The 13,263-nt window shown below is 59.4% G+C and overlaps 3 protein-coding genes across 3 annotated transcripts; all 3 read right to left on the reverse strand.

The window, feature by feature from the left end:
• Positions 1-29: 29 nt before the first annotated feature.
• SPRG_10998 (hypothetical protein) lies at positions 30-2,987 on the reverse strand (the record flags this gene model as incomplete). Its single annotated transcript, XM_012351209.1, has 8 exons — positions 30-580; positions 628-686; positions 739-1,685; positions 1,739-1,885; positions 1,935-2,265; positions 2,319-2,428; positions 2,486-2,878; positions 2,920-2,987. The coding sequence occupies 8 exons, from the start codon at positions 2,985-2,987 to the stop codon at positions 107-109; spliced, it is 2,529 nt and encodes an 842-aa protein (XP_012206599.1). The 3' UTR covers positions 30-106.
• A 426-nt stretch (positions 2,988-3,413) lies between these two features.
• Positions 3,414-7,027, reverse strand: SPRG_10999 (hypothetical protein; the record flags this gene model as incomplete). Its single annotated transcript, XM_012351210.1, has 4 exons — positions 3,414-4,056; positions 4,106-4,570; positions 4,622-6,309; positions 6,385-7,027. 4 exons carry the CDS (start codon positions 7,025-7,027, stop codon positions 3,478-3,480), a joined length of 3,375 nt encoding a protein of 1,124 aa, XP_012206600.1. The 3' UTR covers positions 3,414-3,477.
• Positions 7,028-7,789: 762 nt separating this feature from the next.
• SPRG_11000 (hypothetical protein) lies at positions 7,790-11,438 on the reverse strand (the record flags this gene model as incomplete). Its single annotated transcript, XM_012351211.1, has 16 exons — positions 7,790-8,135; positions 8,184-8,281; positions 8,327-8,516; positions 8,559-8,651; positions 8,696-8,758; positions 8,812-8,972; positions 9,026-9,145; positions 9,206-9,412; positions 9,457-9,530; positions 9,588-9,723; positions 9,772-9,834; positions 9,883-10,266; positions 10,319-10,457; positions 10,504-10,643; positions 10,703-11,292; positions 11,345-11,438. 16 exons carry the CDS (start codon positions 11,436-11,438, stop codon positions 7,790-7,792), a joined length of 2,898 nt encoding a protein of 965 aa, XP_012206601.1.
• Positions 11,439-13,263: the final 1,825 nt, after the last annotated feature.

Here is a 13,263-nt window from a genome sequence, read left to right on the forward strand (position 1 = left end):
CCATGCTGACAAGATACGTCTATGCAATAGGTACTAGTTTAGGTTAATAAGGACTACGACGCCGGGTTGTCGTCGTCGCCGGGTTGGTACAGTAGCTGGCACATTTTCATCTGGAAGCGCTTGGCGTACTGCTTGGGTGCACGGCCGAGATGCCCCGCGGGTCTTTCCGGAGGACATGAACTTTGTAGAGGCGCTCCATCTGCTTCTCGAACGTCCACGTCTGCAGCACGTCAATGATGCCAACGTAGTACGCACTTGGGCCGGAGACGCAGTGCGCATGGATGCGCCCGGCGCTGTTGCCGTCGTCGTCGTCATCCAAAGCAATCGAGTCGCCGTGGGTCTTGGAGTACGACGACGACGACGCCGAGTCGTGCCGCGTTCGCCACGACAGCTTCGGCGACGCGTTGTGGCTCACACGCAGCACGGGGTTGGTCATGCTCGGACTCATCGCGTCGACGCGATCGCCCAAGTCTCTTTGCAGCACGTCCTTGCGCAGAGACGTCGACGTCTTCTTCTCCGCGCGCGAGATGCGGAATTGGCTGTAGTGCATGCCGATGAGGAGCGAGTAGTCCATGATGCCCTACAACATCAACAATGAGACGGGTTGCATGTCCGCGGAGCCTGTACCATGCCGCAGAGAAAGTCGCTGTCCCGGGCGATCTGCTTGAGCAGCGCATGCGAAGTCTCTATGGAAGCGTGTATGCTATGCCGGCGTCCAAAGGGTATATACAAGCGTACCTCGTGGCAGCTTGATGCGCTTCTTGAGGTCGTTGTCGCGCAAGGTGATGTCCGGGTAGTGCTCGCCGACGACGCTCGGGCACTCTTCCAAATCGCCAAACACGAAGTACCGGTTGCAGTTGGCGCATTGATACTTGTCGCCGAGGACACAGACCGGCGCGTTGCGGTCAATCCAGCTGCCTTTCACGTCGTAGCGTCGGTGGATGACTTCGCGCGTCGGGAAGATGTTGGCCATGACCACAAAGAAGAACGTCTTGCCGTACATCTTCATCGCATGGAGGCCATAAAACCGAGGGAGGAGCGTCGACGGGTTCCACTTGAGGTACTGCAAATACGCGGGTAAGATCGAGATGAGGAAGTCGCGCTCGTCCTCGGTCATGGACTTGACGAGGTACTTGCGGTTGATCGTGTTGAAGACGAACGCACCGCTCCGGCCTTCCGAGAGCCGCTCGTTGGCCGTGTGCCGGAAGCTCCGGAGGTACTCGTCCTCGTTGAGCCCCATGAGCGCCCGAATGGTCGCAAACAATCGCGGCTGAAAGTCGTAAAACTGCATTTCCTCCATGCCGATCCGTCGCGCCGACGAGAGCGACGCCGACATGGACGACTTGGCGCGCTGCCGGAGGTCCCAGTCGAGGTGGAACGACTGCGTCGTGCGAATGCTCTGGTGCAGCAGCTGGTAGTGCTCGATCGCATCGACGATACCGCGCGTCGCCATCTGAATCACTTGCTTGCGCAGAGCCAAATTCAGCTGCGGCTTGAGGCTCTCGTCCGGGTTCTCCAGCAGCCAGTCGTCCGAGAGCGACCGCTCCCGACGCGCGAAGAAGAGCACGTTCCAGACATCGGACGCATTCGTGCACGCCCAGACAAGCAAGTTGACGCAGCCGCGGGCGCCGTGCGTGAACGCGCTGAGGTTTAGAATGCCGGCGAGGTGCTTGGCCGCGAGAAGCCTACGCAGGTCGTGTCAGCGGACGATGCAATCGCGGATGATAACGAAGGGTACGAGTGCAGCGGGAGCACGAGCGAGCCGACTGAGAAGAGGAGGATGACCCAGGTCGACCACGAGACGTACGTGCCGCTGGCGATAAGGCCATGCACGAGCACCTTCTTGCGCGTCTCGAAGGTTTCTTCCAAGCCGCGCCGAAGCCGCCTAAGACCATCGACAGTGATGTACCATGCGAGCAAAGACGGGATGATACCGGTTCACGTAGAGCAGCGTTCCGAGCGAGATGAGCATGAACAAAACGACCCAGAGATAGTAATATGTCCACTCCTTGAGGACAAAGTCCCGCAGCGGAAGCGACGGGTCGCCGTGGTGGTACCAGTAGTAGCGTGTGCCCCGGTCGAGCGCGCAGTGCCCCGGTACAACTTCCAGTTGGTAAAAGACAAGCCCCGAGATAGCGCCGAGCCCAAGCGACGTGACCCGGTACACGTTCAAGTTGTACGAAAACGAGGTAAATGGGTTCGAGATCGACTGGTACAAGTCCAAACTCATGGCGCACGACCAGAATTCCGCCGCGAGCAACAAAGCTAGTCACCGACTCGTATTGTCCACACATTTTATGACGATATTGTGCACACACCTTGGGTCAGTGCGGGCGTCGCGGCCGGCAAATGAACGGTGCGTGGCAGCATCGGCAACGTCAGAAGGTACTGCAGCATGTAGGCCAGCGCGAGGAGCCAGTCGAGAGCCCTACAGAGCACGCGCTCGCTATGTAGTAGTCTTTATCGATGCATGAAAAGGACTTACGATTTATGGACAATGAGCTGGTTCGGGTACTTCTGCAGTCGGTGGCAGCCCGAGTAGCTCCATAGGATCGCCGAGCAAAATAGGAACGAGACAACCGCGCCCGAGAAGATGTACTCGTCCGTGTTCAAGTCCGTGAGTACAAAGAGCATCGTGAGCATCCACACGATGCCCAGTGCCGAGAGCGAGAGCGCAAAGACGAGCGCGCACCGCGCCTTGCGGAGCTGGTGGACGCGACCTGGCTCCGTGAAGAGGTCGCGCGGCGACTCACCGTAGCTCAAGCTGCTCTCCGAGTGGCGGCGCAGGTGCTCGCGCAGGCCCCGCGAGCTGCTAAACGGCGCGTCCACGGACGGCGTGCTCGCCGAGCCCGTCGTGTTGCCCGAGAGGTCGCCAAAGCTAGTCATGCCATGATCGAGTGAAGTCGCCTCGACAGGTACCTTGTGGTGCGGAAGAGGAGTGGTCTGCCTTCCGCCGCGCTGTTCACTGGCGAGAGGAGATCCAGCATGTGAGGATGGCGTCGGGCCTGCAGCGCCGGCTGATGATGATGGCGTCCAACAGGAAATAGATGATGGGCTGGTTGAAGCGTTCGGCGATGCCATTGGCCAAAATGGTCTTCTTTCGACCAATCGAAAGCGTGGATTGACACGGGGAAATAAACATGGCGCGTCACTAACAGCGAGCAAAATTTGCGACGACGAAGATCGCAACACGCGAAACCCACGCAGTTGCTTCTCGTTTCATGGACAACTGAGAGACTCAGCAACGATTAACAGTTAGTAGTTAGTCGACGATAGTCGGTACAGAGTTGTCGTCGATGCCAGCCGAGGACGCCCCGCACGATGCAGATCCACGCACCGAAGAGTAGCTACGTAGCACCGTGCCCCGACAACCAAGATACGCCGAGATTCGCCGCATCTGATGCAGCGACCCACCACATGCGCGTGTCTTCCGCCTGTACGCCGAGGCAGCGTCAACATCCCGAAGCAAAGTGTGTTTTAGACAGTGGTCACCGTTGGCACGTCCGTCGCGGGCTTGCGAAAGCACACATTCCAGACCCGGTCGACGTCGCCGAGCTGTGCTTCGACGACGCTGACGCCGCCAGCGCGCTTGATCTCGAGCACCATGACCACGCAAATGATCGCGCAGTAGCGCTCCCACGCCGCTTGCATTTGCTCGATGCGCGTCTCGATCGCGTCGGTCGATGGCTTGAGGCACAGCGCTTGCGTGAGCTCGACGCAGAGCTGTCGCAGGCGCGGGCCCAAGTGCCGGCCGGCGTCGTGGGCCAGCGCGGCTTCGACGAACGGCTCCTTCTCGAGCCAGTCGAGCGTGAGGCGGTGCATGATTGTCTGCAGCTTCATCTTGTCGTGGGCGATGGTCGGGTCGGGGTCGTCGTCGTCCGCCTCGGCGTGCAGCGCCGACGGGCGCAGCTGCTTGGTCGCGAGCAGCCGCTGCACAATCCCAAAAAACGTGCGGAAGCCCATGGGACCGACCCGTGCCGTTGGCACTTTGGTGCGGTCCAGCGGCACTTGCAGCGCGTGGCGGTAGATCTGATGGAGCTCGCGGGGCGTCGGCGCCTTGGGCAGCGCCGAGAGGTGGCTCACAAACGCCTCGATGTGGATGCACCCGTCGGTCGCCGTCGATCGTGTCGAAGGTCTCCTGCAGCCACTCGCGCTGGGTCGCATGCACGTGCACTTCAGCGTGGAATTTGCATAAAATGTCGAAAAAGTCGGCAAAATACAACACCGGCGAGAGCGACGGCGGATGCGTCGTCTGCACGCGGCTCCGCACCGGGCTCCGGCTCGCTGGCAGGTGCGAGTGAAACTTGAGCGGCTGCAAGAGCGCGTTGAACGCGTGCCGAGGCTTCTCGATGCTCTCGTCGTCGTTGTCGTTTCCATCCTGGTCAAATTCGTGGGTCTCACGCACGGCTTCCTGCGCCTTGGCTTCGATCGCAGCGCGGCATTGCTCAAAGAGAGCCGATGGCGTCCGGCCATTGAGGTCCACGAGCGGGTCGGCTTCGAGGAGGATGGTTTCGTCGCGGACGCGCAATAGGATCTGCGCCACCTTGAGCGCATGCGGCACATCGATGAGCTACATTGCTGTGAGTGGACGTTGCGGAAAAGGTTGTGTCGGCTGTCTCACCTCTCGGCTGGACGTCGCGTGCAAGTACGGCAAGCGCGGACTCGACGACGCATCGTCGCGGCTCAGCGCGGCGCAGAGCTGGCGAACATACGAGAAGAACGCGAGGTTGGCGCGGGACCGCGTGCCGTTGAGAAAATGCTGAAAGAGGTGGACGTCCGGGTCGCGCTGGGCGTACTCGTGGATGTGCGTCGCGAGGTCGTAGATGGCTTGGTCCACGAGCTGCGGAAGTCCAAAGTGGGCTTGAAAGTGCCGGCAAATGATGTCCGACAAGCTCGTCGCGGGCTTGGCGCTGCGGAGGTCGCGCATGGCCGAAGCGACGGCCTGCGCCTCGGGCAGCGTCAGCGACAAGTCAAACTGATGGACAAGCGCGGTGGCGACATGTGGTGGCCACGACTGCCGCTCTTCGCGCAGTGCGAGCGCGATCGTCTCGTAGATGTGCACGAGCAGCTGCTTGACCCAGCCCAGGGGCCGCCGCGGGCGCTCGAGACTCTGTGTTGACCGGAACCGGTGCATGAGCACGGCGCCGCGATGGCCCTCGGTGGTCACGGAGTGCCCCGTTGACGCGAGTGAGCCACTGCGCTCCGTCGCAACAACTACGACGTCGTCGTGCAGCGCACTCGTTTCGATGGTTGCGACTGGCGACTCGACGGTGGGCTCCCGCTTCAGGTTGGTGTGTGCGAGCCATTTCTTGCCATACCGCAGCGGCTTCATTGTCGCGTACAGCTCTTGCGTGAGACTCTTGTTACCGTGGGGCTCGGGCTCGGGCACGTCCGGGGCAGCAGTTCTGACGACCGACGTTGGGCGAGCAGGCGACGAACTCGTGCGCGGTGCGCCAATCGCCCACCCATCGATCGTGTCTTCGTCGTCGTCGTCCTTGCCGAACCCGACGTTCGCGCGCTTGGCCTCGTCCCACGCGCGCTGGGCCTCGCGCAGCTTGCATAACGTCGCTTCCGACTCGCGCTGGACACGCTGTTCGCGCACGTGGAGCTCGCTCACGTGGTGGTGAAGCTCAACGAGCGCCAAGTGCACGTCGCCACAGCAGTCGACGGGGTCGACTTCGGAGACTTCCTGCGACAATCGCAATGTCGTCGCTGGTGCAGGACGTGTACCAGGTACAATCAAGGCCACCATGTGCTGAATCTGAATCTGAAAGTTTTGGAGGCGACGCGAAATCGTCTCCAACTGCGTGCACTTTTCGTCCAGGACTTGACTGAGGTCCCGGCCCGCGAGCTTGAAGCGGTTTGCGACCAAACTCAATTGCCCTTCGCGGTACTCGCGGCCAACTTGCAGGAATTTGCGCACCCGTTTTTGCAGTCGACGCACGGCCAATATCATCGTCACGTGCTTGCGCCACGTGTCCTGCGCCCTCTTCTTGGCGATGGCTCGCTTGCGCTGCTCAAAGCGCTGAAAAGCGCGTTGGATCGTTCGCGCGGCGTGCTGCCGGCGCCGGACGCGGTCCACAATCCACTTGTCACGCCGAATGCGATACCCGCGAAAGACGGCTTGGAGTTTTCGGATCGCTTGGAGCTTGCGGTTGTCGCCGTTAATCGACGTGCCAAGGTGACGCATCGTGATGCTACTGAGAAGCGTGCTGCGGCGCGTGGCTTCCCGAGCCGGATCTTTCGAGTACTCGAGGCACAATGAGCACACAAACCCTTCTTCGTCCGCGTCGTCGTCGTCCTCCTCCTCTGACTCGCGATCCAGGCATGCACTAGACCATTTCGATAGCGAAAGGTGGCTACAAAAGGCCAAAAGGCACGCACCTGGCTTGCTCGGGCACGGGCGGTGGCCGCTTGCAGGTGGCTTGGGGGTGGGTGGCGGCGCCGGCGTCAGGACTTGTACGGTGGTCGGCGGTACCAAGAGCGACGCGGCTTCGAGGATCTTGACGTGGTCGTGGAGGCGGACGAAAAGCGACTGCATCTGCGAGACGAGGTATGTGACGATCGTCGCTTGCTCTTTGCAGATGAACTTCATTTGACGAATGAGCTCGTGGAAGACAACCGCGTAGATGCGCCACTCGGCCGCGACCTGGCTCGGTGCTGACGACGACGCTTCGGTGGCCGCGTTGGCTTGCATCGCGTGAAGGGCTTGCTGGAGGTAGAGTACCTCTTGGCGCGTGTGGGGCTCGAGCGAAGGAAAGACGATGGTCTCCCAAATGCCGTGACCGTTAGGACCCACTTTGAACGAAGATGCAAACTGCTGCGGATTGTACGTCGGCACGGCATGAGTTTCAACGACATAGTACTCGCGCGGAATGTAGCTGACGTGCGCATCGTCGTCGTCAGGACGCTCTTCGAGGCGCGGAGACGGCTCCCGTCGGCGCGATGTAGTGCGAGGCGATGGTTTAAAGGCCCTTGACGCCGCCGCAACGCTGCTCGGATCGTGTAGCGGAAGCCGCGGCAGCATGTTCAAAACCGCAACGCGCCACGTATGAAAACACGCCCTCTGCGCTAAGTTTAGCGCCTCCGTTTTCGGGTGAGTTGTGACTAGTACCGTGATAGACTCAAGGGATTATGTACCCCTGGGAAGACTACCGGGCGTCAGCTCCATGCCCGAGTTTGCGGTGCAGCTCTGCCACACGCTTCAAACTACAGGCCGACAGGCAAGGTTGTCCGAGGCACCTGCGGTCGCTGCTCGTCGCTTGACGCTCCCGGAACGAAATGCAAGCACCATTTCCTAGTATGTTTTTGGAGATCGTATCCGTTCTGGAAAAAATACTTGGTGCAGGTAGTTTCAAGCTCTCGAAGTATCAACGATGCCAGAGTTGATACTATTTCAACGTCGCCGCCGACGGTGACGGTGCACCCGGTCGCGCACCCAACTCAACACTCCGATTCTGTTCATCATCTGCAGCAGACAAGCCTATCTCTCTCGCCCGCGCGCATCAAAGCCTTTGAGGTACCGAGATGACTGGATAACCGAGCTTTATCCAGTCACCCCGTCGACACTCGCGAGACGAGGCTAAAGCAAAATGCCAGCAGTGCGCAGTGGTTTCCCGACAACGTTGTCAGCGTATCGAGGTAGTAGCGCGCGTCGGCAACCTCCTTTTGAGGTTGCATGGAGCAGAGTCTTGGCGGTAAGCGACTCGGGTGTCGATGGACGCATCGTGCTCGTTAAGAGTCTTGGAAAGCAAAGATCGCAATCGCCAGTTAAAACGACGTATTGATGTCAGTCGACATTTTCGGAGGGGTCGCTTGCCGCCGCGGTCGAAGGCGAACACACTTCATGCTGCTGCTGCTTCAAGAGGTTGAACGCGTCGCGCAGCTTGGCGGTTCGAAGCGCTTGGTACCGGTGCAGCACCGAGAGCATTTGAAGTCCGACGTCGTAAGGGTTGATGTACGCTTGGGTCGGCCGCGCATGCACGAGCGCCTCCATTTCGCCCAAGCTGTGCGCTTGAAAGACGGCGCGCGAGAGCTCCATCGACTGCTGCCGCCGCAGCTGCGTGGTCGGCGCCTCGACCTCCACCGGCGTCGGACTTGTCTCTGTCTCAAGGGCGCGGTACACCACGACGCGCCTAGTGTGCATCGTATATGGACAAGATTGGTCCAGTGTAGGAACGCACCAGTAGACAAAGACACCGAGTGTGGCACATGTCAAAAGTACGAGCGCGAGCCATTGGTTGGCGTTGCCGAGTTGAGATAAAATGCTCGTCATCGCCAACTATCCAAGACCATGAACATGCGGCGATTTGAACCTATGTCGTACTTCAAACAGGAGGAGGCAAACGAGTGCGAGCGAGTATGCGGCGCGAGCCACGTTGCCGCGGCCCGGGGTCTTGGGGTGGACGTACACAAAGTTGTACTTGGAGACATAATACTTGGCGAAGAAGAAGACGGCAGCGCACGGTACGAGGTACGGCGACAGCACCGAGCCCAGGAGGCCGATCGTAAAGACGCTAGGCACACGTCATTACGTACTCTTGGTACTCACGGGATACCTCAGGAGAACGGCATAGTCATAGCCAAAGTAAAAAGGCCATGGCTCGCGCGCGGCTTGGACTTCGTCCGTGGTCACAGCGCGGGAAATGACCCTCCAGGCATTATTGTCGATTTTTCGTTGCGTAAAATTGCCAACCATGGCTGGTAAAACAGCTTTTCACCGATACGAAGCAGCTGCGTGAGCGACCCAAGGCAGGTCCTAACAATATATCGCACCATGGTCTCCAAAGTAGGGGTAGGGTCTGCACGTACAATTGCAAAATGTACCCCACGAAAAAATTGCTGCAGAGCTTGTACAGAAAGTCGTTGACGTACTTGACTTCGCGGGACGACGCGCCGCCAAACGCAACCTGCGACGACGTCTTGGTCGCGGCGTAGACGGCCGTGACACCAATCGAGGGAACAAAATCGAACTCTAGACGACAAACAAGAATAAGATTCTATCGAAACAAGAGGCGAGTGGTACGAGAAAGAGGTACGCAAACCCTTTGGAGAGAAAGCTCCGCATGCGCCGCGACTCGGTGAACCACGGCTCCAGAAACGACACGTAAAACAGCACCGTGAGCAAGACCCAGTTGACGCACACCTACACCGAGAGATTTATAGCATTTTTGACAATATTTTCCAACATCAATCAATTCTGTACCAGGAAGAGCGTCGGCAAGTACGTGTGGAGAAAGCCGGTAATCAGCGAGTCGGACGTGAGGACCCGTCCATAGACGTCGCTGCCCGGCTGCAGGTTGAAGTAGAGCAGCACCGACGCCGGTGTCGAGAAGAGCAAGAGCAGCACAATCGTGAGCGCGTGGTACAAGCCAAACTGGCAGAAGCGACGGAGGGAATGGGGACGATAGGTCTACGCAAGCGATCGTACGTTTGAGCGGACTTGAAGATGCCTACCATTTTGGCCCACTTGAGATCATGCGGCTCGGGCGCAGGATGGACCACGAGGTCGGACAGGTGCCGGGCCAACCCTACGTTGCATGTTTCACAGCGTGAGCCGTCATCGGGACACGATCATGTCTTTGTACGGGAAGGGCCGGACGAGTCGACGGTGGCGCGGCGCGGCCGGCGACGACACAAGGTTGCGGCGGTGGATGCTACGCACTGCGACAAAGGGGCTTGGGTCTGCCGAAACCGGTCCAAAAATTGATCGCGGGCGCGGTTCTACACCAATGCGACCAATCAGATCGTCAACGGGACATTGTGGCCAACCGAGTTGAAGACGACAAACGCAGCGCCCGTGCCCGTGCGGCGCGCATAGTTGCTCAAAATGTCCTACGCAACGAGGACATATTGTCATCCATTTCCAAATGGACGATATACCTCGGGGACGGCGGCGAGCTGGGCGCGCAGCGCGGCAACTTTGGCCACAATACGAGGCGGCACCATCTCCGTCTCGTCGTCGTCGGTGACGGCATCCTTGGGTGTGCTCATGTTCTCGGACAGCAGCGGCTCGCGCAGCGGTCGAGAGGCGACATGAGCATGCGATTGACACGGTCGGCGCGCGAGGTAGTCGAACCAAATGTCAGCCGGCGACGGGCAGCAGGCACCGCCGGGACAATAGCGCAGCCACGGTGAGAGCGGCAACGACGACGGCGACATGTAGACCGTTTCGAGGCGCTGGAGGTCGTTGCGCCACCGCATGCGTTGCTCCAAGACCGTATAGACTCTGCTAAGGTCGGCCACAACGTAAACTTGATCGATATCCTAGCACGCATTTGGTTTCATCCAGTGTTTCGATCGGTTTTGTTCGTATAACCTCTGGGTAATCTGCGAGAAACCATTGCCGCAGCTCGTGCCGGGTCACATCCAGAGGCAAACCAGCTTGGACAAAGACACTGCGGGGACCGATGAGCGTCGTGTCGTTCAGGTGGAGGTACTCGAGCCGGCGGTTCTGCCTACAAAAGGCAAATTTGACAGGAAAAAATCCAGTGGAAAGCGGACCGAAACACAAAGAAGAGGACGGCGCCGGCCGTGAGGTAGCACATGACAACGTGGCCCCAAAAGTACGGACTCTGCACCGGGACATTGGCGATCGTGGCTTGCTGCGACGACGTCGTCGGGCCGTCGCCCGATACAAAATTCTACAAAAATACAGTGGATGAAACACTGGCTCCAAGTGCAACGTGCGCGTCGTTCGTACGATTGGCAAGAGGAGTGCACAGCTCAAGATTGTGAGTGCGCTAAAGAGCTTGGCCGCGTCAAGGTTGAAGCGCAAGAAGAGCGCAGCGTCGACACCGCAGGCGTCGACGATGTACGCGTCATCGCAGCCGAGCATCCAGAAACGACGTCCGCGCTCCTGCCACGTGGGCGCTGCCAGCAGCGACGGCATTGTCTCGTCGCTTCGGAACGGATCGGGTTCAAAGACCCCTTCGATCGGTGCGCCCCAAAACCACAAGTCGCGCTTCGCCCCGCGCCGCCAGAGGAAGAGGCCGACGCCGCCGAGCACGAGGGCCACGTTGATGCCAAACTGCGACAGCGTGCTCTGCCACTGGTCGTTGACAATGAACACGACGAGCGTCTCGGCGCTGAGCTCGTACGTCGTGTTGCCAGAGACGAGCGACACGAGCTTGTAGCTCAGCGGGTACCGCCCTGGGATCGCGCCCGTGATCGTAAAGTTGACGCTCGTCGCACCCGTGCGAAGGACCAGCGGCGACGGCGCGATCGTCGGCATCGCGCGCGTGTCGTTGGCCGAGAGCGAGAGTGCGACGAGGAGGTCGTTGGTCGCGTTCGCTGGCGACCAGATGGACGCATTGATCGTTGACGAAGCCGTAGACGCTGCCACTCGGGACGTGCAGCGTCACAACGTCGGCGGCGGCGAGTGCCACCAGCGCCGCCAGCAGCGTCGGTAGCAAGGCCCACGTCCGATGTAGCGCCATGACAACGGCGAATGCGACGGAATTGGCCAATAGAACGCAGTACCAGCTTGGCGTTTTAGCCAATCAGATGGAAGCTAGCTGGCTAGACCAGATGGACTGCATCGCCATCACAACGGACAAGACCAACCATGAAGACCAACCATACCAGCAAGTCTCAAGAGCCAGCGCGACGTACTTGCAATTCAGTTGTCGACTCTCAGCAATGCGACGTTGGCGCCCTTCTACTTGAATCGATGATATCGGATCTCTCACCGACTGAGCCGGCATTAGGTCTGAGCTTGCAGTTGGTCGGAAGCCATACCTGATGCAGTCCTTGCGCTGCTATATGCTAAGTACTGGACGTGCTGCTCGGTATTTGCAAGGATCCATTCTGCAAAGCGTCGTGTGCATCTCGTGTTGGTAGTTGATCGACCGCGCCAAGATGACGTGGCAGCGCCTGTGACAATCCTGCAGCGCAATTCCTCAGAGAAACACAGGGCTGGCTCATTTGAAAGAATTAATTCGTCCAAGGCAGACATGCATTCACGAGCTAGCACGCGAGACTAGAGACGACGCATGACACGGACGACGTCGCGCCCGTCTCTGGGCAGGTAACAGATATCGTTCGGGTGGCGCTCGATCTCGTCAAAATCGTACGTCGGAACGTTGTCGTCGTCGAGAGCAAGGTTTCGCTTGGCGGCTTGGTTTACCAACTGCGGCCAGTGCGGATCCAAGAAGAGGACGACGCCCGTGCAGGTCGTGAGAGCGTCCAGGAGCGCCTCGTACTCGTCGTCACCGAACGCGTTCCCGACCACGTTGATCTTGACACCCGACACACTCGTCGCACCGCGAAGGGCGCGGGCGAGGTGTTTTCCAAAGCTGTTGGGGACTTTAAAGGCGTAGAAATGGATGTCCCGCACGCCGTTGCGGATCCAGTCGGCAAATGTTGATGGGACCAAATCGTTCAAGGTGTCGAGCGGCGTGTCGCCATCATAGTACGTATCGTACCCGCCCCATGCCAGCGTCTCGAGGTCTGGCGCGTTGGCGAGAAGCGTAGAAAGCACGAGAAAGGCTTGACGTGAGATGCTGACGTCGTGAAGCGTTAGCGACGTCAGCGCCAACGGGCCCATCTTGGTCGCTAGCCGCTGCGCGACCTTGGTGAGCATGACGTTGCAAAGCTTGAGCTCTCGGAGAACCGAGAAGCGCGGTAGCATGTCCAGGACGAAGCCAAGGTCATCGTCCTTGCATGCGATGGCTAGCGACGTCAGCATGGCTGGGTTGACGCGATCGAGGACGCTTTGGACGAAGGGTCCGCCAGACTTGACAGAAATGCCCAAGGTCTCGAGGTTGTCGAAACGCAAGTCACTGGCGTCGACGAGCGGATCAAGGTCATCGAATGCAGCAATCAGGACCAGGTGCGTAAGAGAGCTCGCGGCAGCAAGGATACGCGCGATGCCCACGTTTGCCTCGTGGCATTGGCGGCTGCTAAAACACGTGTCCGTCTGATACCGCAGGTGTGTGGCGTGGCCCGACTGCAGCCACGGCTCGAGGACCGCAGCCCACTCTTCCGCGGCTTGACTGCTTACGATAGTCAGCGACGAGGCGGCGTGCGCTGGCGTTGTCACCGCCGCGACGAGGGCCAAGTCGTAAAAAGTGTCGGGGACGGAAACGACGTCCAGACTGGTGCACCACCGCAATAGCGAGCACATGAGGTCGACTTCCTCGTCTTCTTCGTAATAGCGATCGTCGATCTTGAGGTGCGTCAACTTGTGCCCGTACGCATCGACAAGCCACTCGAACGCGCCATAGTCCACGTCCCACGGCGCATGGCCAGGTGGAGTGTACT

Source organism: Saprolegnia parasitica (genome assembly GCF_000151545.1).
Source record: "Saprolegnia parasitica CBS 223.65 unplaced genomic scaffold supercont2.76, whole genome shotgun sequence".
In the NCBI taxonomy this organism is placed as follows: Eukaryota; Oomycota; class Saprolegniomycetes; order Saprolegniales; family Saprolegniaceae; genus Saprolegnia; species Saprolegnia parasitica.